General features: G+C 44.6%; 1 protein-coding gene across 1 annotated transcript in view; it reads right to left on the bottom strand.

Moving 5' to 3' along the window:
- NADK2 (NAD kinase 2, mitochondrial) overlaps positions 1–22,126 on the bottom strand; it is a 39,161-nt gene extending 17,035 nt beyond the window's left edge. The window contains 4 exon segments of the mRNA XM_075136879.1: positions 668–756; positions 1,114–1,202; positions 21,596–22,018; positions 22,020–22,126. Of these exon segments, the coding sequence (XP_074992980.1) occupies positions 668–756; positions 1,114–1,202; positions 21,596–22,018; positions 22,020–22,109 (691 nt within the window). The 5' untranslated portion in view covers positions 22,110–22,126.

Raw genomic sequence — 22,126 nt, 5'->3', positions numbered from 1 at the left:
GTGGTCAAGTCTAACTGCCACAGATGACTGAACGTTATGTCAGAGCCCAGCAACACACTGCAGTATTTGCAGCAAATCACAAAAATAACACTGAATGAACTGCTGCGATCTTAAAAAGAAACAATCAGGTTAGTTACTCTGTTGGTTCACTTAAAAGGCTCTGATCAGTGGCAGAGGCTGCTCACAAGTTGCATACTTTAACCTATAGCATCCAACTAGATATTCCAGTCACTGGAATTAAGAGTGAAAGCAAGAAAGACAGTGTGAGCAAGGGGAGGGAAAGGTAGTATGTTAGTGTCCACCTACATACCAAAAACCAAAGAGTAGGGTTTAGGGCTATGTATAATCACATGACAGCAAACATTTTATCCTCTTTAGCTGAAAACTATAGTAAATTCCACAGCTTATACTGTTTTACACGAGACGATTAAGCATTTCCAAAGTGGCCATGCACTGGGATTTAATTCCTAGAGCTACAATTTTAGATACTAGAGGTAGAGAGGATGGTCACAATTACTGCATTTTGTCATATTTTCTGATAATTAGAAAAGCAATTTGTTTTCAAAATGAGCATACCTCCAGATGCTTGACACAGTGCAAAATATTTTTGAAAAATGTATCTATGAAAACATACTGAAACAAATACTTCCCTTCCGTAAAGTCGTACCTCCTGCTGATATAATAGCATCTGCCCACCGAACTGTCTCTTCATTATATTCTCGACGTTTAACAAGACGAACTTCTATCCTCTCGTTCCTATAAAGTGCAGAAAAAGCCTGAATGTGTCCTAAATCGTTCCTTGTCACATCCTTCTGAAAAACTGACATGTAATTAAGGACTAATTACAGTGGTATTTGACTTACTAGCATTTTGACACACAAATCCTTTAAATCTTTTTCACTTGTTTTCAAGATAGTAACGCAGTGTGTTAGTTAACTGAATTGAGCTAGTTCACATTATGATTGTTTCAGGAATGACTGTTCATCTGCATCATCCTGTTTTCAGTATTCCTATTTTATTAGAGCTTGTAAGACAAAGCTTCCTTTTGTTGTTTTACACAATCCATGGATATTTGCAATGTGTCTGAAATTCTCAACATCCATACATTCTTACCGTAAACTGCCTACAACATGCTCCACGTTTTTTGTATGAATGCGATGCCGCTCCAGCAGACCAGCATAGTTAGATCCCTTCAAGGCAAGCTGTAAGACATAAATTGATTTTGTAGAAGTTAATCACTACAGTAAGTCCTCTTGAGTAATACAAATAGAAGCTATAAAAAAGTATGTATTTTCTCTCAGTAGAGACACGTGCTTTTATAAGCATTCCATTATTCCATATATATATTCCATTATATACCAGTCAGCTTACCTTGACTAGTTCATTAAATGAGTTACATGGCCACAGCAACCAAGAATCACAAACCTTTTAAGGGCTCCACACAAATGCAAACAAGTATGCTACACTGGCTTCTATGCCACTTCAGACACTTTGCTCTCCCTGAATCTGCTAAGCAATTTAAACCCTAGGTAAATCTACATAAAATAGTTACACTAACTATACTCCTGTCATGTGCTAAAAGCACCCAGACAAACAGTTAGCTAATTACTTTAAGAGTTATAAACATTGTGCTATCAAGAAAGAGGACAACAGAAAAAGCAACAGGAATGATAATTAAGAAAACAGGAATCTTTGAAATACCAAGAGCATTAACCTTCAAATTGTATTTGAGCTAAAATGGAAGACTGCCAAGTGCTGACAAAGGTGACATTTCCCCTGCATCAAAAAAAGCTTAAGGACAATCCACCTACTACCTTTGATACTGTCCCCTGGATTACAGACCAGGTTTTTCAAACAAATTCACATCAACAACAAGACAAACAGTATTTAGCAGTTGTATTCTAGCATCGTTCCTTCTTTGAAGCAGGAGCATTTAAATAGTTAATCTTGACACACTCTTTAGACCATGGCAACATTTTGCAGTTCATATAGATAGACTCTTATGAGCAGGCAGGTGAGACTGCCGGCTGAAGATTAGGTTTTTTTGCAACAGGTTTCTGTACGAGTAATTCAGTCACCATCTGTATGCGTTCATTCTTCACCTCACCTAGCGTGCTCATCTGGGTCTGATAGTGCCAAATACGTGTTTGCATGGAAATTAAGCAAGTAGAAGAAAGAGGGTGAAAAGGATGTTAAGCAAAAGGAGTTTATAAATACATTCATAACGATGACATGATCCTGCTTTGAGCAGCAGGCTAGACTAGAGGACCTCCTGAGGCTCCTTCGAGCCTGAATTATTCTACAATTATACTGTCATTGCTTTCTGTCCCTGACCAGTTAGAACCAATTTACCAGCACAGAAACAGAACTTCTCCTAGCACTTGTGTAGAGAAATTCATCTGTGCCAGAAGCTTTGAACAGGCATTTCCAGCAATTTATTCAAGCGTCTTTACTCAAAGTTGCACACCCTTCCAAGAGAAAGTGGTGCCAGACAGCTACATCTAATCCCATTTCCATAGAGACTCCCACACCACAGAACTCCACAGCAAAGGGGAAAGGACTGGCAGGATATGAAAACTACAGTTAACTGCAATCCAATACCCAACAAATGCAATCTTTTTTTCATCTGACACCCGCTGATGTCAAGAAATCAAACCATAAGCACAAAGACAGACTCGGTGCTGAAGAAATTACAGAAAAGAATGGAATTGGCCACTCTAGTACTGCATCGCTGACCTGCTCAGTGTGTTTACTATCCGCGATTAACTTGCAGGAATTAAATCTTCAGGTGGTCTTACAGCTGGGATCAGGAAACCACCTCCAACAGAGGGGCTCCCAGACTTTGCCTGGATGCCACCAACAGCACTACCCGCAGACAGCGGGAGCAGCTGCCAGTTGTGCTTGGTCACACGCACAGATAAGCACGTGAGTGATCAGAAAATATCCAGAGCTCTCAGGTCATTTTTACAAAGCTTGTTAGTACTGGTTTACTGGGCTATGGGGTGTTATGTCCCACCAACTGCCTCACACACTTAAACCCTTCGTTTTCTACCCCCCAGCTACAATGCTTACACACTCCCATACACCTCTTGCTCCTCCAGAGCCCATGGTGTTGCCCTGGGAACTTGGACGGTGCCGTTGTGCTGCTGTGGGGAGGGAAAGTGTACACAAGGCTATGGCCAGTTACAGCACTGCCCATTGCTAGGTCTGCTGTCAGCCTCTCATGATCCATTTGGAGCAGAAAGGAGAAAGTGGAAAGAAGAAACGAAAAAGGTATTCACCTCCCACAGACAATATCTGCCGCTAAGCACCACAGGTCTAATTTGCTAGAAGAGAGATTTTCAGTTGCACGTTTGAAGCACAAATTGACCTTGCTTTACTACCAGAAAGAAGAAGAAATCCACTGCAAATAACCTCAAAAAAATCAACTGTGTTACTAAAATCAGGGTTCCCATTCACACTTCCTCTAGAAATACATGCCGTGAATGAAACACGAGCACCTGACAAGCAGACTGCTGCTGTAACATGCATTTTTCAGGCTGCTATTTCCATAGGCTATTACTTCCACACACAACAAACTCCATCTTGCAATTTTATGTACCTCATTTATTTGGCTAATTTGTCAACATGCTATCTTTCAACGTGGTCGAAGAGAGCTTTTATCTCAGAACGATGACAGTGTAATGAATCTCTGTATGATCATTTTCAGGCTTTTAAGCCACCAACATCAGTGGCGAGCCTACAGCTAACATTTCGTTGGTGTTACTAGCATGGAGAGGTATGGGTAGTGTCATCGCTGTGGAATGGAGTCTGTTCTGTAACTTAGGTTTGCCTTAGGTGTGTTAAATTATTTCATCAGCAGCTTCAGAAAACAGAAGAGGATGCTCAGCAAATAAGCTCTCAGTATCCTGACGAATGGCTGAACCATTTCCGTGGATACTTCTACTCTTGCTAGGAGCAGCACTGCAGAACAGGTATCTAATGCGTAGAGGTCTCTTCTTTGAATTTAGCTCTAGAACATAAGCAGGTGTCACTAAGCAACATGATAAATTAAAAGTTAGGGCCTTCCGTTTAAATGGCTGAACTACATCTACGGAGTTAATGAATCGTCCTAATTTGCAAAAGCCTCCAGAGATTAAAACAGTCTGCTCATCTCTAGCCTCATCCCTCTAGCTCAGAGATAAATAACTCACAAGTTCATTCATCTAAGAACTCACAAAGGGACAGCCTGTCTGAGCCTAACCACAGTCAGTATATCAGCAGGAATGCTAATCATCAGCTGCTTTTCATGTAACTACTCCAAAGAACCAGAGAAGTGCCTACAGCCCTTGTGGGCAGAGGCCACAAAATCACAGAGTGGTTGAGGTGCGAAGGGACCTCTGGAGATCATCTGGTCCAACCCCACTGCTCAAGCAGGGCCACCTGGAGCCACTTGCCCAGGACCATGTCCAGACGGCTTTAGAAGATCTTCACAGATGGAGTCTCTACCACCTCTCTGGGCAACGTGTCCCTGTGTTCAGTCACCCTCACAGTGAAAAAGTGTCTCCCAATGTTCAGACAGACCTTCCTGTATTTCAGTTTGTGCCTGCTGTCTCTGATCTGCCTCATATCCAGGACCTGAATGCCATACTAAAACTATGACAAACGCTGCTTCTTAAAAGAGCTCTGCACCGAGGATAAAGAATAAGACAAACTGAGACCAACACCTCCTTTTTACTTTAAAAGAGCTGAAGACAAAGATCAGACAGCCCAGTAGCTGTGTGCACGATCACCTCCCCAAAGAGCCTGGGAGGAACTTGTGACATACAGAAATCCCCAGACTGCAGGACAGCCTGGATCCCGAGCCCACTGATCAGACAGGCACACGAACCCACGCCAGGCTTGGGTGCTACCAACCGACCCCTCGAAAAGGCCCATAGTTTTAGCTTCTACATAAAGACAACTTGCAAATTCTTCTTCCTTTGGAGGAAGCTCTGATTTACAATTGTCGCGGTCGTCCTTCCAAAAGGAAAGGGTTTGACAGCCCACTCTCCACTTTCAACATCCAAGAGCAAGTCTGACAGTCTTACAGAACAGGTATCTTTATACCAAGTATTGACATTCTTGGCTAAAATGTGAAAAAACGACTATTATGACAGACCCATGTTGCGTTTATTTGGTATTTCAAGCTGTACGGCGTAGCAATTTCGTCTGAGTCTACCTGAAGAAAAATGGAGTTATACAAAACATCTAATAACATTTATGTAAGTAACCTTGTATAAGGTAGTTTCTTCAGGTTTTCTTTTTTAAAATCCTCATTAAGACTTAAATGAAGTAAAACAATAGAACTCTGATGTTTTACAGAAAAAAGTTGTCATCCAAAGGAACCCTTCTACTTCATTTTACCACTAACCTTTTTATGAAAAGTCACTTCCTCTGAGGGAATAAACGGCTATGTTTGGCCCATGAAACTGAAGAAAACCCCATAAAATTGAAAAAAACCTAAGTGTCGTGGGGCAATAGTATATACTCCTGCAAAACTTACCCATACTAACACAGAAAACCTAAAAAATTCCAAAGAACGTTAAGAAGCCTGCCAGTAGAGTACAAGGAGTATAATGCAAAATACAAAACATTTAAACTTAGCGATAGTCTTCCAGAAATTGCCAGACTGCAGACTGACTTTCTAGACATGGGCTAGAAAATAAACACGCTATTCCTACAGAGCTCAGGATATTCAAACTGGAGTATGCTTGGCAGTTCTTGGTGCTGAAGTTGTAAAAGCCTACGTGAGGGGCCACACGCAGGTCTGGAGCCTTGCACTGCAGGTTAAGTAATTTCTTCCAGTGGTTATCTGGAAAGATCAATAAGAGCAAAGGAAACGGGGGAGTACTGATGAATAGAGGTTATCGGCTGTGGGTCTATAAACACACAGGAAACATGGCGTTTACTGAGTCCCACCTGCTGAGGCTCCTGGAACAGGAAAAACTAAGGGTAAAACATAGAGGAAATGTCGCATCAGAGCACAAGGGTAGTCAGCTACGGGTGGCATTAGAGGAAGTACCCAAAAGCAGAAGTATTCATGGAGAGTGGGAAGAAACAACAAGTAGGCCTATTAATCTGACCTAATAGCATGCAAGATTGTAAAATAAAATGCATGAATATACACACGATGGCTATTCTAGCTAAAAGTGCATTAGCATATGAAAACAGGGACAAACTGGCCAAAAATACATTCAGGCATAGCTTCAGTAGTGTTCTTAAACCTCCCAGCAGAGATGCAATGCAAAGCAGGCTTCCAGAAGAGCTTTCATTGGAAAACACACTCGGGTGAGCAGAACGTGTTCTATGATGGAATTATTTTTCCTCAGGAGCCTGAAGGAGGACAGGTCTAGACCAAATGCCTAAAAAAAAGCTCTTCTCGTATCTTCTGGCCTGATCCTTTATTAATGAAAGGATAATTTTTCACAGAGCTCCTTTAACAGTTATTTAGGCAAGAGACATTTGCTTGACTGCCTTCCTTCTGGAGTCTTAGCTCTCACCTCTGGCAAGTCTCACCCCACTCGGTTTGAACGGTGGGTCTGCTGTCCTTGAGTAATGCTGGCCTCCAGGAACAACGCTGCGCAACAAGGACATGGCTTGTAGCCACAAATACAGAACCAACGCGATGCCAAGCAACATCCAAACACCCACTGTTGTCTACATACGTGGATTATGATCCTTGATTTAGAGCATGGGGAAAAGAAAAGCCATAGCCAAGTCTTACTGACATTGCTAACCTAAGCATTAGGATAAAATAGTGTGCTCTCTCAAAACAGTAATGTGAATGCTGTCCAGAGTGAAATTGTGAATCAAGCACCTTCTACATCTCATCCTAGTACACTAAGATTAATAGGAACTTTTCAGATGCATTTTGGCTATATATGAATATATATATATTACATATTCATATTCTCATTACTAGAGATTCATCAATTGTGAATGAACAGCACGAACCTTCACGTTGCCTTAAACTGCTACTGTACCAAGATGGAGTTAATGCCTTGGTGTACCAATCAGTTGTTTTATGACCGTTGCTCATTCAGGAGTTAAACCAAACGTCTAAATAGAACCAAAAAAAAAACCCACACCACAAAGATCTAAACGATTACTGTCTCAAATTTCCGCAATGAACTTGCCCACACACACACCCCAGCAGGAAACTGAGAACAGATCGCTGCTTTCCGATCTACTTAATTTCTACAGAAAGAACCACCAAACAAATGGATTTAGAGAGCCACAGCTAAACACAGAAGTTTGAATTTTAACCTGAAGAGGAGAATACTGACCATTATAGGTATAATCATCTAACAATTTCTAAGCAGAGTACAGCACTATTAAAAGTCCTGTATTTTCAGAAATCGTCTCTCTAGATTAACCACATCTCCCAAGTACAGACAAAGGTAGTACTCTTGGTTTTGCTCTCGGTTTTAAAAGAAACAAGCATTTATTTTGACAGGAGATTGGAAGAAAACATTTTTCCAAAAGTGTTACACTTTGGACTAGAAACAGCTTTGAATATAGCACGTGCTTCAAATAATACACTCCTCTTAGCTTCACTGACAAATAAGGAACACTCAAAATTTGCTTGAGCACTAACATCAAAGATTGGCAATCTATAGTTGCATGCAAGTGATTTTCTTATGTTCTAGTATTAACTACTAGTTAAGTTAAATCTTCATCTATCATGCTAAAAACAAATCAGTTTTCCTCACAGGTCAGGCAGACACTGAACTTTCTGATTTCTTAAGAGCTCCAATCACATATTAAGCTTTCCTATTTCATAATGTAAAAATAATCCACATACAAATAAGTAGGATTAAAGCATGATTCAGCTTCTGAAGCACAACCCTGAACCTTCAGTGGGTTTTCCAGCATCAGCTGGAGCTGATGGGGAAGTTGAATTTGGTGGTTGTATGCAACAGATGTCCAGGTTTCGATATGACACCAACTTTCACAGTAAGTATAGGACAGCATGCCCATCCTCAATTTCTTCTAACTAGAGAACAATTATCAAGATAAGTATCATTTATGAGCTTCAATTGCTGTACTTATACTAATGACAGCAAGTTTGCGGATGACACCAAGCTGAGTGGTGTGGCTGATACTCTTACAGGGAAGGGATGCCATCCAGAGGCACCTGGACAGGCTAAAGAGGTGAGCCCATGTGAACCTCATGAGGTTCAACAAGGCCAAGTGCAAGGTCCTGCACCTGGGTCAGGGCAACCCCCAGTATCAATACAGGCTGGGGGATGAAGGGATTGAGAGCAGCCCTGCTGAGAAGGACTTGGGAGTACCAGTGCATGAAATCTGGACATGAGCCCAGAAGGCCAACTGTATGCTGGGCTGCATCAAAAGCAGCGTGGCCAGCAGGTCGAGGGAGGAGATTCTGCCCCTCTACTCTGCCCTGGTGAGACCCCACCTGCAGTGCTGCGTCCAGCTCTGGCGCCCTCAGCACAGGAAAGACATGGACCTGTTGGAGCGGGTCCAGAGGTGGGCCACGAAAATGACCACAGGGATGGAACACCTCTCCCATGAGGACAGGCTGAGACAGTTGGGGTTGTTCAGTCTGGGGAAGAGAAGGCTCCGGGGAGACCTTACTGCGGCCTTTCAATTCTTAAAGGGGCCTTATAATAAAGATGGGGAGACTTTTTAGCAGGGCCTGTTGCGATAGAACAAGGAGTAATGGTTTTAAACTAAAAGAGGGTAGATTTAGACTAGCTATAAGAAAGAATTTTTTACGATTAAGGTGGTGAGGCACTGGAACAGGTTGTCCAGCAAAGTTGTGGATGCCCCCTCCCTAGAAGTGTTCAAGGCCAGGTGGGATGGGGCTTTAAGCAACCAGGTCTAGTGGAAGATGTCCCTTCCGATGGCAGGGGGACTGGAACCAGATGATCTTTAAGGTCCCTTCCAACCCAAACCATTCTATGATTCTGTGACTCTGCTTTCACACAAGTTGCTTGACTTAAACCTCTCACACTTCTTAAAAGAGGAAGTGTGTTCCCCTACTTGCTATTGCACTAGAAACACCAAATGCATCAAGTCTGATCTTACATGGTTTTACTAGAGAAAAAATGAGATGGTAGGGTCACCACATTTGGAAAAAAAACTAGTCAAACTTAAGCCTTTATTGAAAAATCACAGGCTCACTGAATTGATACTTTGATAAGTCTCTGGCTCAACCTTTTATTAACAACAGGGCAGGTTTCAGCAGAATCCTGCTTGTGGTACTAGTGGATTAACCCATTTTGGGACACCCAGTTCTTTCAGGTACCTGCAGTCCAGCTCATTCAGACTAGCAGAGTTCTCTGAAGCCCTCTCTGAAGTGAACCTGAGAACCAGTTTCATTGAGCAGCTGCAGGTCCTGGGTGAACTTAAAATGCATTGGTTTCAGAAATTTAATAGTTAAAAAATGCAATCCACAAACTCAATGCATTGTTTACAGGATGGCTTTAATAATGAGCATTTGCCTTAGCTAAAGTAGCAGAGAAACCACGCAGCTTCCCGCAACAAAGTCTTACTGAGAATCAACATTACCTAGGTGTGCTGGTTTTGGCTGGGATAGAGTTAATTTTTTCTACAGCAGCTAGTATGGGGCTATGTTTTGGATTTGTGCTGGAAACAGTGTTGATAACACAGGGATGTTTTCGTTACTGCTGAGCAGTGCTGACACAGAGTCAAGGCCTTTTCTGCTCCTCACCCCACCCCACCAGCGAGTAGGCTGGGGGTGCACGAGAAGCTGGGAGGGGACACAGCTGGGACAGCTGACCCCAACTGACCAAAGGGGTATTCCATACCATATGACGTCATGCTCAGCATATAAAGCTGGGGGAAGAAGAAGGAAGGGGGGGACGTTCAGAGTGATGGCGTTTGTCTTCCCAAGTAACCGTTATGCATGATGGAGCCCTGCTTTCCTGGGGATGGCTGAACACCTGCCTGCCCATGGGAAGTAGGCAATGAATTCCTTGTTTTGCTTTGCTTGTGTGTGTGGCTTTTGCTTTACCTATTGAACTGTCTTTATCTCAACCCACGAGTTTTCTCACTTTTACCCTTCTGACTCTCTCCCCCATCCCACCAGAGGGGAGTGAGTGAGCGGCTGTGTGCTGCTTAGTTGCCAGCTGGGCTTAAACCAAGACACTACGCTCAAGTTTAAGTTCTCTATAAAGCTTTAAACATGAATCAAGTCTTCAATTACAAACTACTGCTGAGTTGCAAGCCACACGCATTAAGCCCAGTTCCTCCTCCCTTCCCAGTCTGGATTATTAGGTATTATACAGGCCATTAACTACTTGCTTATAAAAAAATATGGTAGGTTAACCAATGCACTAGGTCAGTACCCACCATAAAAGAAAGGTAGTAGGCTGGTCCTCCCTGACCAGCACTCTTGCCTGTCTGTTGACTGATGTGCTAACCAGCTGTCAATTGTTCAGAACTGTTCCTGATATTGTTCCTGGCCACTTGCTAGGTTTCTACCAGTTTCCTACATCACCCCTCATCCTGTAGAAGCCCAGTGGGCTGCTTTAGCTAGGAAATTTTTTTTCCTTACACTTTCCTGTTTTCTTCAGCAGCTTAGATCCCTCACTTTCATTACCTAGTCACAGCAGCCTTTCAAATGCTGCCTTTACATCTGCTATAGAGTAACGATTATGAAGTGTTTTGCATATTGTAGCATTTTGTATGCCATTACTTCTGTAGTAGCTGACTTCAATAATTTCTTCATTTGGTAAGTGAAACTGGCAACATTATGTTCCTGAAGCTTTACAGAAATGCTGCTTTGGGGCAAGGGTTTGCCTATACATACACAAAAGTAAAAATACCATAAACTGTTTTCTAATTCTTCATCTACCACATTAAAGTAATATTGCCATTTTAACCACAACTGAAGAATACACAGTGGTTTGTAACTCAAAGGCTAATGCAGAGCAAATTGTTGTGTTAACTACAAACAGAGCAGTAACGACTTTCTGCACGAACAGGATTCTAGAAACCCAGTGCAATCCAGGCAATTCAATCATTCAGTTCTCATTAATTCAGCAGGACACCAACATAATGTCATAAATCACAACCAGCTAAGTCCTTAAAAGCAATATTAAAGTCACTTCCCAAAAGCAGCCTTTTTCGGCTGTATAAAGTATCAGATGCTTGGTGAGATAGCTCATGTTGTTTAATTTAGGTACACTGAAATGCCCTACTTTTCCATCTATTTGCTATATATGACTGAGTATACTTGAACGGCATGCAAGGAAAAAAAAAATGCTATGGAAAAAGGAATGAATACATCCCATTTATTTGTTTCCATAATTTTCCAGACTCCTCTTATGACAGAAAAACCACCTAGAAGGAACTTTTTAATAAAGCAGATGCAACTGCAGTTACTTAACATTGATGCAAGTATATCAAATTTCAGAGGTAAACAAATGCACACTGTGGTTGTGTAACTTGAAAAACATTTACACTCTTCTCAATTTCCAGTGGACTAGAACTGAAAATTTTATTTCGGAAAAAAGTGTCTTTAGCGTTACATAATCTTGGTGTGCTACAACCTGTGTCCTGAGTTCTGTATGCTTCAAATTCAGTAGATGGAGATTATTTTATTCCCCTCTTTTCAAGGTGAGGTAGAGCCAAGTATAGTCCTATCAGTTTTTAAACATTTCATGTGCTCCCTAGAAGAACAACTACTGAAATAATTCACATTACAAAATAAGCAGAGATAGGTAGTCTGAATTCAACAGAACAATTAAAAGTTTCACAGTATACCACTTCATTCATTAAATAAATTTATATTTAAATATACTACCTTCAAACGTACCACTGTACATTTGGATCCACAAGAGAACACAGGGGTAAATACCCTAATACTTACTGCTTTATAGAATAGCTCAACTTTTTTTTTTCCAAGGAACAAATTAAAACATGGTTTTTGAAGAAAAAATACTCTGCTGAATTATCTGATTATATTTTAAAATTATAATTCAGTTGCACTTTGAAGTTTGCATATTACTTTTTCCTTCTGCTATTTTCCTTGCATCTGTAAAACTCTAGTATTTTGAAAATATTTGAATAACATTTTCTAAATAGAGTTCTAGTGGATCATAGGCATCTGAATTGAAGTGCAGTTCTCTAAAACAGAAACTAAGAATGAAATACCTGGCTAGTTTCCAAAAGCCTACCTTGGGGTGGTAATTTGACATTCACAAATCTGAAACACCAGTACTTAGGAAAGGTAATTCAAAAGTGATACTAAAAATGTATCTTTCACCATTTAGTGTAAAAGAAGATAAAGAATTTTATTCTGTAATTAAAAAAAACAACCTTCTATCAAGTTACAGGTAAAATAGTGCATTTCCCCCAAGAGAGAATTTTCTAAGAAACACGAAAACTTTAATGTGCAGATTAATAACAGTTGGTGCTGTAAGCATCTAAATTAGTGTTGTGATATAACCTAGCAGGCAGATAAACACCACACAGCCGTTTGCTCCTTTCCCTCCCACAGTGGGATGGGGGAGAAAATCAGAAAAAAAATGTATAATTTGTGGGTTGAGATAAAGACAGTTTAATAAGACAGAAAAGGAAGGGAAAATAATAATAATATTATTAATAATAATAAAAGAATATACAAAATAAGTGATGCACAACTATCGTGGTTTAACCCCAGCCGACAACTAAGCACCACGCAGCCGCTCGCTCACTCCCCCCACAATGGGATGGGGAAGAGAATCAGAAGGGAAAAAGTGAGAAAACTCGTGGGTTGAGACAAAGACAATTTAACAGGTAAAGCCGCACACACAAGCAAAGCAAAACAAGGAATTCATTGCCTACTTCCCATGGGCAGGCAGGTGTTCAGCCATCCCCAGGAAAGCAGTGGTCTATCACGCATAACGGTTACTCGGGAAGACAAACGCCATCACTCCGAACATCCCCCCTTCTTCTTCTTCCCCCAGCTTTATATGCTAAGCATGACGTCATATGGTATGGAATAGCCCATTGGCCAGCTGGGCCAGCTGTCCTGGCCACGCTCCCTCCCAGCCCCCCACGCACCTGGCAGGCACGGGAAGATGATAAGTCCTTGACTAGCGTAAACTTTACTTAGCAACAACTAAAACATCAGTGTGTTATCAACATTATTTTCATACTACATCCAAAACACAGCACTATACCAGTTAATAGGAAGAAAATCTACTCTATCCCAGCCGAAACCAGGACAGTATCCACCCCTAGACTCTAACACACAATTGCGCATCACCCATCGACCAATGCCCAGCCAGTTCCTGAGCAGCAGCAGTCCCCCCCCGCCCAGCCAACTCCCCCCCAGTTCATATAGCGAGCATGACGTCATATGGTATGGAATACCCCGTTGGCCAGTTTGGGTCAGCTATCCTGGCTGTGCCCCCTCTCAGCTTCTCACTGGCAGGGCATGAGAAGCTGAAAAGTCCTTGACTATGTAAGCACTACTTAGCAACAACTAAAACATCAGTGTGTTATCAACATTATTCTCATACTGAATCCAAAATACAGCACTATACCAGCTACTAGGAAAAAAACTGATTCTACACCAGGACAGTATATACCCGTTATTCCATACCATCTATGTCATGCCGAGGTCCCACACTTTCCAATACATTCCGACTAATCACCACCACCTTTCCTGTCTTTTGATATATACACACAGATATCATTCCCTTAGTCTATGCGCCATCCCTATAAAATGTTCGTTGAGTTCATTTAGTCCATGACTTTGGGCTCCATCTGTCAGAACAGTCCTTCAGGGCAGGAGAGATGGTGCATGGTGTTGGACTGTTGCATCCTGAAGCCAGTTCTGGTTCCATTATCACTGTGCTTATCTGGTTCTATCATCGCTGCACCTTTGCTCGGTTTCATCAGAGTTCATTCTTCATTAATCTGGGTGATTCTTACTGTAATACCATGGATATGGCATATAGCCACCACAGAAGTGATGATATACAGTATTATATAGCAATTACCATTATACAATTCAAATAATTGGTATTCTCACCAAAATCAAATCCCCTTGAGGTACTCATTGGGCTTCCCCATCCTCCCGCATCACCCATCCTCCTGCATCACCCACCAAGTGCACCCAGGTCCTTGAGCAAAAGCAATCCCACGAATGGGTTTTCCCTTGCCAGAGGCAGGAGTAACCCAGACTGTCTTCCCCAGCATTTTTTTTTATGTGCACGACAGGGACTTTATCTTCATCTACAGTACATAAGAGTTTTGACTGGGCAGGGCCAGCTCGATTGGCAGATCCCCTGGTGTTACTAACCAGGTGGCTTTTGCTAAATGTGTATCCCAATGTTTGAATGTCCCACCACCCATTGCTCTCAGTGTCTTTTTTAACAGTCCACTGTATCATTCGATTTTCCCAGGGGCTGGTGCGTGGTAGGGGATGTGATAGACCCACTCAATGCCATGCTCTTTGGCCCAGGTGTCTATGAGGGCGTTTCGGAAATGAGTCCCATTGTCTGACTCAATTCTTTCTGGGGTGCCATGTCGCCATAGGACTTGCTTTTCAAGGCCCCGGATGGTGTTCCCGGCAGTGGCATGGCGCACAGGATACGTTTCCAACCATCCGGTGGTTGCTTCCACCATGGTGAGCACATAGCGTTTCCCTTAGCGAGTTTGTGGGAGTGTGATATAATCCATCTATCTGTCAGGTCACCCCATACTTATGTTTCAACCATCACTCCCCATACCAGAGAGGCTTTACTTGCTTGGCTTGCTTGATTGCAGCACATGTTTTACATTCATGGATAACCTATGCAATAGCATCCCTGGTCAAGTCCACCCCTCGATCACGAGCCCATCTATATGTTGCATCTCTTCCTTGATGGCCTGAGGTGTCATGGGCCCATTGAGCTATAAATAATTCACCCTTATGTTGCCAGTCCAGACCCACCAATCTTAGCAGCCTGGTCCACCTGCTAGTTGTTTTGGTGTTCTTCAGTAGCCAACTCTTGGGTACGTGAGCATCTACGTGACGCACTTTTATAGCCAGGTTCTCTACTTGGGCAGCGCTATCTTGCCACAATGCGGCAGACCAGATGGGTTTACCTCTGCGCTGCCAGTTGTTCTGCTTCCGCTGCTGCAGCCACCCCCACAGGGCATTTGCCACCATCCATGATAAAAGTATAAAGATAAAGTACTGGCCATTTTCTTCATTCAGCAATACCCAAGGCCAGCTGGACGGCTTTCACCTCTGCAAACCAGCTCGATTCACCTTCTCCTTCAGCAGTTTCTGCAACTTGTTGTGTAGGACTCCATACAGCAGCTTTCCACCTCCGATGTTTTCCACAATATGACAGGATCCATCTGTAAACAGGACATACTGCTTTTCATTTCACGGTAGTTTATTATACAGTGGGGCCTCTTCAGCACACGTCACCTCCTCCTCTGGGGATATACTGAAATCTTTACCTTCCGGCCAGTCTGTGATCTCCTGGGCGACTGGGGTTTCCTGTTCGGGCCCGTTGTGTGATCAGTGCGACCCACTTACTCCATATAGCATCGGTTGCATGATGTGTAGAGGGGACCCTCCCTTTGAACATCCAGCCCAGCACCGGCAGTCGGGGTGCCAGGAGGAGCTGTGCTTCAGATCCAGCCACTTCCAAAGCAGCTTGAACCCCTTCATATGCTGCCAATATCTCCTTCTCAGTTGGAGTGTAGCGGGCCTCGGATCCTCTGTATCCCCAACTCCAGAACCCTAAGGGTCGACCTCGAGTCTCCCCTGGTGCTTTCTGCCAGAGGCTCCAGGTAGGGCCATTCTTCCCGGCTGCGGTGTAGAGCACATTCTTTACATCTTGTCCTGCCCGGACTGGCCCAAGGGCTACTGCCTGAACTATCTCCTGTTTAATTTGTTCAAAGGCTTGTTGTTGCTCAGGGGCCCATTTGAAATTGTTCTCCTTCCTGGTCACGTGATAGAGAGGCCTTACGATTTGACTGTAATTTGGAATATGCATTTTCCAAAAACCCACAACGCCTAAGCAAGCTTGTGTTTCCTTTTTGCTAGTTGGTGGAGACATGGCTGTTATTTTGTTGATCACATCCATTGGGATCTGACGATGTCCATCTTGCCATTTTATTCCTAAAAACTGGATCTCCTGTGCAGGTCCCTTGACCTTACTTCGTTTTATGGCAAAGTCAGCCTTCAGAAGGATTTGGACTATTCTCTCCCCTTTCTCAAAAACTTCTTCTGCTGTGTTGCCCCACACGATGATGCCATCAATGTACTGCAGGTGCTCTGGAGCCTCACCCTGTTCCAGCGCAGTGTGGATCAGTCCATGGCAAATGGTAGGGCTGTGTTTCCACCCCTGGGGCAGTCGGTTCCAGGTGCACTGGACGCCCCTCCAAGTGAAAGCAAACTGTGGCCTGCACTCTGCCGCCAAAGGGATTGAGAAGAACGCATTAGCGATATCAATGGTGGCGTACCGCTTGGCTGCCTTTGACTCCAGTTCGTATTGGAGTTCCAGCATGTCTGGCACAGCAGCACTCAGTGGCGTGTGACTTCGTTCAGGCCATGGTAGTCTGCTGTTAGTCTCCACTCTCCATTGGACTTTCGCACTGGCCATATGGGACTGTTAAAGGGTGAGCGAGTCTTGCTGATCACTCCTTGGCTCTCCAGTCGATGAATCAGCTCATGGATGGGGATCAGGGAGCCTCGGTTGGTGCGGTATTGCCGCTGGTGCACTGTTGTGGTAGCGATTGGTACCTGCTGTTCTTCAACCCTCAGCAACCCCACAACAGAGGGGTCTTCCAAGACACCAGGCAAGGTGGACAGCTGTTTAATTTCCTCCATCTCGAGGGCAGCTACACCAAAAGCCCACCGATACCCTTTTGGGTCCTTGAAATACCCTCTCCTGAGGTAGTCTATGCCAAGGATGCAGGGAGCCTCTGGGCCAGTCGCAATGGGGTGCTTCTGCCACTCATTCCCAGTTAGGCTCACTTCGGCCTCCAGTACAGTTAACTCTTGGGATCCCCCTGTCACTCCAGAAATACAGATGGGTTCTGCCCCTTTATAGCTTGATGGCATCAGGGTACGCTGTGCACCTTCCATCTGACAAGACGTTTTCAAAGGTAACTAAAACTGCATATGAAACATATTTGGACAGCTAAATTGTTGATCTTCCCTCAATACCTTCTAGCAGTGAGAAGTTAGCAGCTGCATCTCAGCTGCGCTATCAAACAAAAAAAACAGGACTCAGGAAATTAGCTTTATCTACTACTGGAATATTAAGTTCTTTTAGTTTACATGAGGACAACAGCAATGGTTGATCTGCACGGGTTTGCAGAGAGTGAAATAAAGAGTCAGGACATAGAGTAGCCTTCAGCATTAGTTGACTGGATCATTCATTTTTGTAAACAGCCATATTTAGATGCCAATCCCAATAACCAGGTCCAAAGAAATTCAAATTGCTATAATTTCTTGTAAGCAAACTGTTTGTTGGGACTTAGGAAAATGACTAGTAATTTTATTTAACTTAAAGCTGGCAACAGCAAGTGTTAGAAATCCAATAGTCTCTTTAAATCTCATGAAGGCAAACAAAATTATTCCTTGTGTGATTCAATGCACAAAATTTACTGATGCAACACTTTAAAAAAGCGCTGGGTCATTTTGGGGCATTTTTCTTTCCTGGTATTAGAAGAGAAATCTCTCATTTTTACAGGTCTCTAATCTCCCTTCTGAACTAAAGACTCTGAAAACCTCCCCTGTACAACAGTGTTCAGAGCACTTAATTACGCTTTTCAGAGTAGTTCAAAATTAGAATACTAATTATGATAGTCAGATGTGTTTAGGTACAATTACAGACAGATTTAAAAGACTAATTTTTAAGTGTGTAAGAGAATCTGCCACAAGATACGTAGAAACAACCACCTGGAGCAAGCATGCATAACATGTATGTAGAGATGCAATGAAAAATTTAATCTTTCACAGATCTACTAAACACTCTTTCAACTGTTTGCCCTTGCTCTCCATCTCTCCCCCGTCTGCTCTGCTCTTCTGCTGTCTGGACTGCTTCTTCACCTCTCCCGTTTCTGTTTGCACAGAGAAAGAATTCGGGAATCGTGACCTTGCAGCTTTGACTCTGCAACACTTAATAGCGTTTGTATAGTACAACTCACTTGGTGTGTCCAAAAGAAAGGCCACAGAAGTATTTAGACCACAGCTGCTCAGGGCCTCTATTACCTATCAGAAGCGTCAGCCAGCCAGCTTCGATACTGGGACATTCTGCTTCTTGGAGTATACTGTGATTTACCCAATATATCATATATATGATACATGCTATGATCTGTATCATATTTTAATATATACTGGTGTATGCCAATGATTCATCTTCAGCCTCCTTAAATATGGAACAAATGCCATCTAATTAGGATGTGTACCCAAAGGCATACATGCAGTGTCACTTCTGTATTAAGTGACTTACTGCATTTTCTGCCTTAATACATAAACTGATTGCAACAGCTAAGTTCAGGTCTGCTCTCCTGTCTCAATGATCAGGCACAACTGCTTACGCCCACAATGACTGTTATTTGTGCTATACTAAAATCTGAAGCTTCCAAGTAGAGATGTCAGTCATCTACTAGGAACTTGCAAACACCTCTTCTGCCCACAACTGGTAGGCAAACAAGCCCAGGTACAGCTTCTCAAATCTAAGACTCCAACATTGCCTTGAAATTGAGTTTCTGTATTTCAGATAGTCAGTACCTGGACGTCTGAAGATCCGTGACAGACAACAGCAGCACCGTGCTCCTCCGCTGGTACGGGCTCCCTCACGCCGCGACACTGCCACACCACAAGCCAGCTCTAGGGTCACCTGAACTTGAGCCCGTGCAATGTAACACAATCCCCCCCCCCACACACCGCCCGTCTGGGTTAGCTAACAGCTTGCAGCATCAGGTGAGCCAAACGCTTCCCATGCGCTTTTGCTTTCACTCTCTGCCTCTAGCCCAACAGCAGGCTTCCATGTAAGCCTCAACTCCCACCCTGCCCCCTGTGCGGCGGGACTGAGCTCCCAGGTCAGATTCGTGACCGCTTCAATTTGCAACCTTCAGGATAAACTGAGCATCACCCTGGGTAGCAGCAGCAGGGACTCATCGCACATCCAAGGGCAGCGTCTGGCCTCATTTCTCGGAGACCAGCAGCCTTGGGATCAGCTTCTGAAGTCTCCCCAGGAGAAGCAGGAACACGGGGAGCACAGAGTGCAGCTAACCTCAGGAAGCAAAACGCATCATGTTCCCAAGCTGCCCGCAAGCTTCACGGCACAGAGGGGGAAGGACACTTTGCAGCAATCACTCTGCTAAGAAGTGATCTCTGTCCACAACAGAGAGGGCAAGAGTCTCCTGAACCTTCACCTAACATATTTACTGAAGCTGCCATTAGCTCAGAAAGTTTGAGGAGACAATCTGAGACCAGAGTCACAGCAGAATGTAAATACAGAATTTTACAGGTCAGCTAAAAATTTTGAGAAACAGGCAGTAAGGATAACTCCTTCACTCTCTCATCTCCTACTTCAAAAACATAATTCTGGAAGGGCTTTTCAGTGTGTTCTTGCACAGATCTTTGTATTCCCACCCATACAGCAGGAGCCCAACTTAATATTGCTACATGCATAGTTACGCAATTTAGGCTTTGTCTACCTGGTGACATTGTAAGTTTTATTGCTGCAATTCCTCACTTCGGAGGTATTTTCAGGGGAAAGCTAGATTTAAAAAAAGCACCAGTCCTAGCATAAAAATTCTAGAATTCTCCCAAATATGGATAATTATCTTATACCTGTAAGTTTCTCCAAAAGGAGAAACTCTAAGGTGTTTCTGCAACTACTACAATCAGACATTGTGCATTCACAGTTATTTTTTTTAAAATGCATCTTCAAACTGATACAGGTTACTGATCATGCAAAACATGCATTCTTGTGAGAAGAGAAACTGCAGCTGTCGCTACATTCAGGTGAGAGCACCTTTAGGGATGTCCAACGCTAACAACACTGCTCACCAACTGATTCACTGTCCCAGTCCTGCCTGTACACAAGCAGCTAGGAAAGGTGACCAAGCACACCATTTTGTTTTTCTTAGTTTTAGCTGCGCACTGAGAACGACCTGATTCTCTATACTTAACAGCAAGAAATGCTTCATCAAGAGAAGCTTACGCGAAGACAGAAAAGCAGTCTTACAGATGAGTTGTGAGAGACATTGCTTTTCCACAGCCACCATATGAAAGGAAGTACGGGGACATTTCAGCCACAGGAACCTACATGTACAGGTGAGAATAAGTACACAGGCTGTTTCCACATTAAACTTGGTACCATATGAAATCTGACTAGAGAGCTTTACAAAATATGTAAAAATGTTTGGACAGGACTTCCATAGGAGGTGGATGACCAACTGAAGTACGTAAGAACTATCTTGCTTTAGACACAGTACTTTTTATCCTAGTGCTTCACAAAGCAAGGCTATGCAACCATAGCATTTGTCCCTGCTACATGTTAGGCACATCTGCAAGTTTAACCGAAACGTTGCAAAAGAGTAGAGGTCTAAAATATTTCTAGTTGTAAGAGACCAAAGACTAGACAGACCCAAATTAATGGTCTTATTCAGAATAAAGACAATAATATGAGCTCAGTACTTGGTCTGCACAGACTGCCGGCAACCCAAGTAACCCGAGCAGGTACCATCCTTTAGCCCACCGGTGGCAGATGAGCACTGGAAGCAGACAGTCGCAGGCTATGGAGGATAAGATGGGGTCACTGAGCTTGGGGGAAATAAAGACACTAGACACTGGGTGCACGTATCAATTTAGAGATACCCGCCTTCCTTAGTATACCTTCATTAATGGAACAGCCACCTGTTTTTGTACTGAATGTTTCTTAAAGACCAAAGAAAAAGGCTTTTCTAAAAACTGTAGCAAGATAGATGGATGCGAATGAGAGATGTGGCTGTTTAGCTGGCAGAATTGTTAGAAAAATACCTAAAGTGAGGAAGCAAGGCAAGGATACAGAGCAAAGGAGCAGGAGGAAATGAGATTGAGTCCTCCCTAAGTGTCAGAGAGGACTTTCACAACATAGTGCTTTCCTCAGCACGCACTTCTCTAAATATAGTCTTTATACTACACATCGCAAGAAAAAACCTGCGACTCGCTGAAGACTGCTGGAATCCGAGGTAAAACCCAAACACGCTTAGTACACAAATCCCTCGGTAATTTGCAATCGATGAACGAAGGGCAGTTCAGAGGCGCTGCTCGCATCCCTCTCCCAGGCTACCGGGGCGGGCGGCGCCGCTCGCCAGCCCAGAGTCGGGCTCACGGGCCTGGGGAGGCGGCGGGACGGGCAGCGGCCGAGCGCGGAGAGAGCGGCCGCGCCCCCGCTCACCCGCCCCGGCCGCCGGCACCGCCCCGCGCACCAGGGCGAGGGGAAGCGCCAGGCCCGCTCCGGACACCCGGCCCGCCCCGGAGCCCGGGCATCGCCTTGGTAACTCCTCACCGCCTCCCCACAGCCCGGCCCCGCCGCCACCCCGGCGGCAGCGCCCGGGGAGGCCGGGACCGCCACCGCCTCTCGCCGCTCACCAGCTGCTTGAGGTCCTCCTCGGAGAGCCCGGCGTAGCGGTACCGCTGCTGCTCGAACTCATATCGCGTCGTCTTCACTACCACCGCCACCCGCGACGGCCGGAACCCGCCGCCCGCCGCCCCCAGCCCGCCGCAGCTCCGCCGCCGCGGCGCGCGCGGCCCGGCCCCCGCCGCCGCCGCCCCCCGCCCTGCCGCCGCGCAGAGGGCGGCGGGGCTCAGCCCACGGAGGGCGAGGAGGCGCCGGCGAGCGCCGCCGAGCAGCGGCAGCGCCAGCAGGGCGGAGGGAGCCCCCGCCGCCCGCTGGCAGAGCAGCGGGGAACGGCGGGTGGCCGCCCGGCTGGCGAGGCAGAAGGAGCCGTAGAGGAAGCCCCGCGCGGAGGACATCGCCCGGGCTCGCTCCCCCCCGGGGCGGGAGCCGGCGGCCGGCGGACGGGAGGGCGAGCGCAGCGCTGCCCGGCGGCGGCTGCCCCCGCTCTGAGGCGGCCTCCGCGCCCGGGCAGCGCTCGGCACACATGGCACGGCCGCGCCGCG

This window comes from Calonectris borealis, chromosome Z, assembly GCF_964195595.1.
Source record: "Calonectris borealis chromosome Z, bCalBor7.hap1.2, whole genome shotgun sequence".
Taxonomy (NCBI): Eukaryota; Metazoa; Chordata; class Aves; order Procellariiformes; family Procellariidae; genus Calonectris; species Calonectris borealis.
This window is presented reverse-complemented; position numbering and strand designations above follow the sequence as displayed.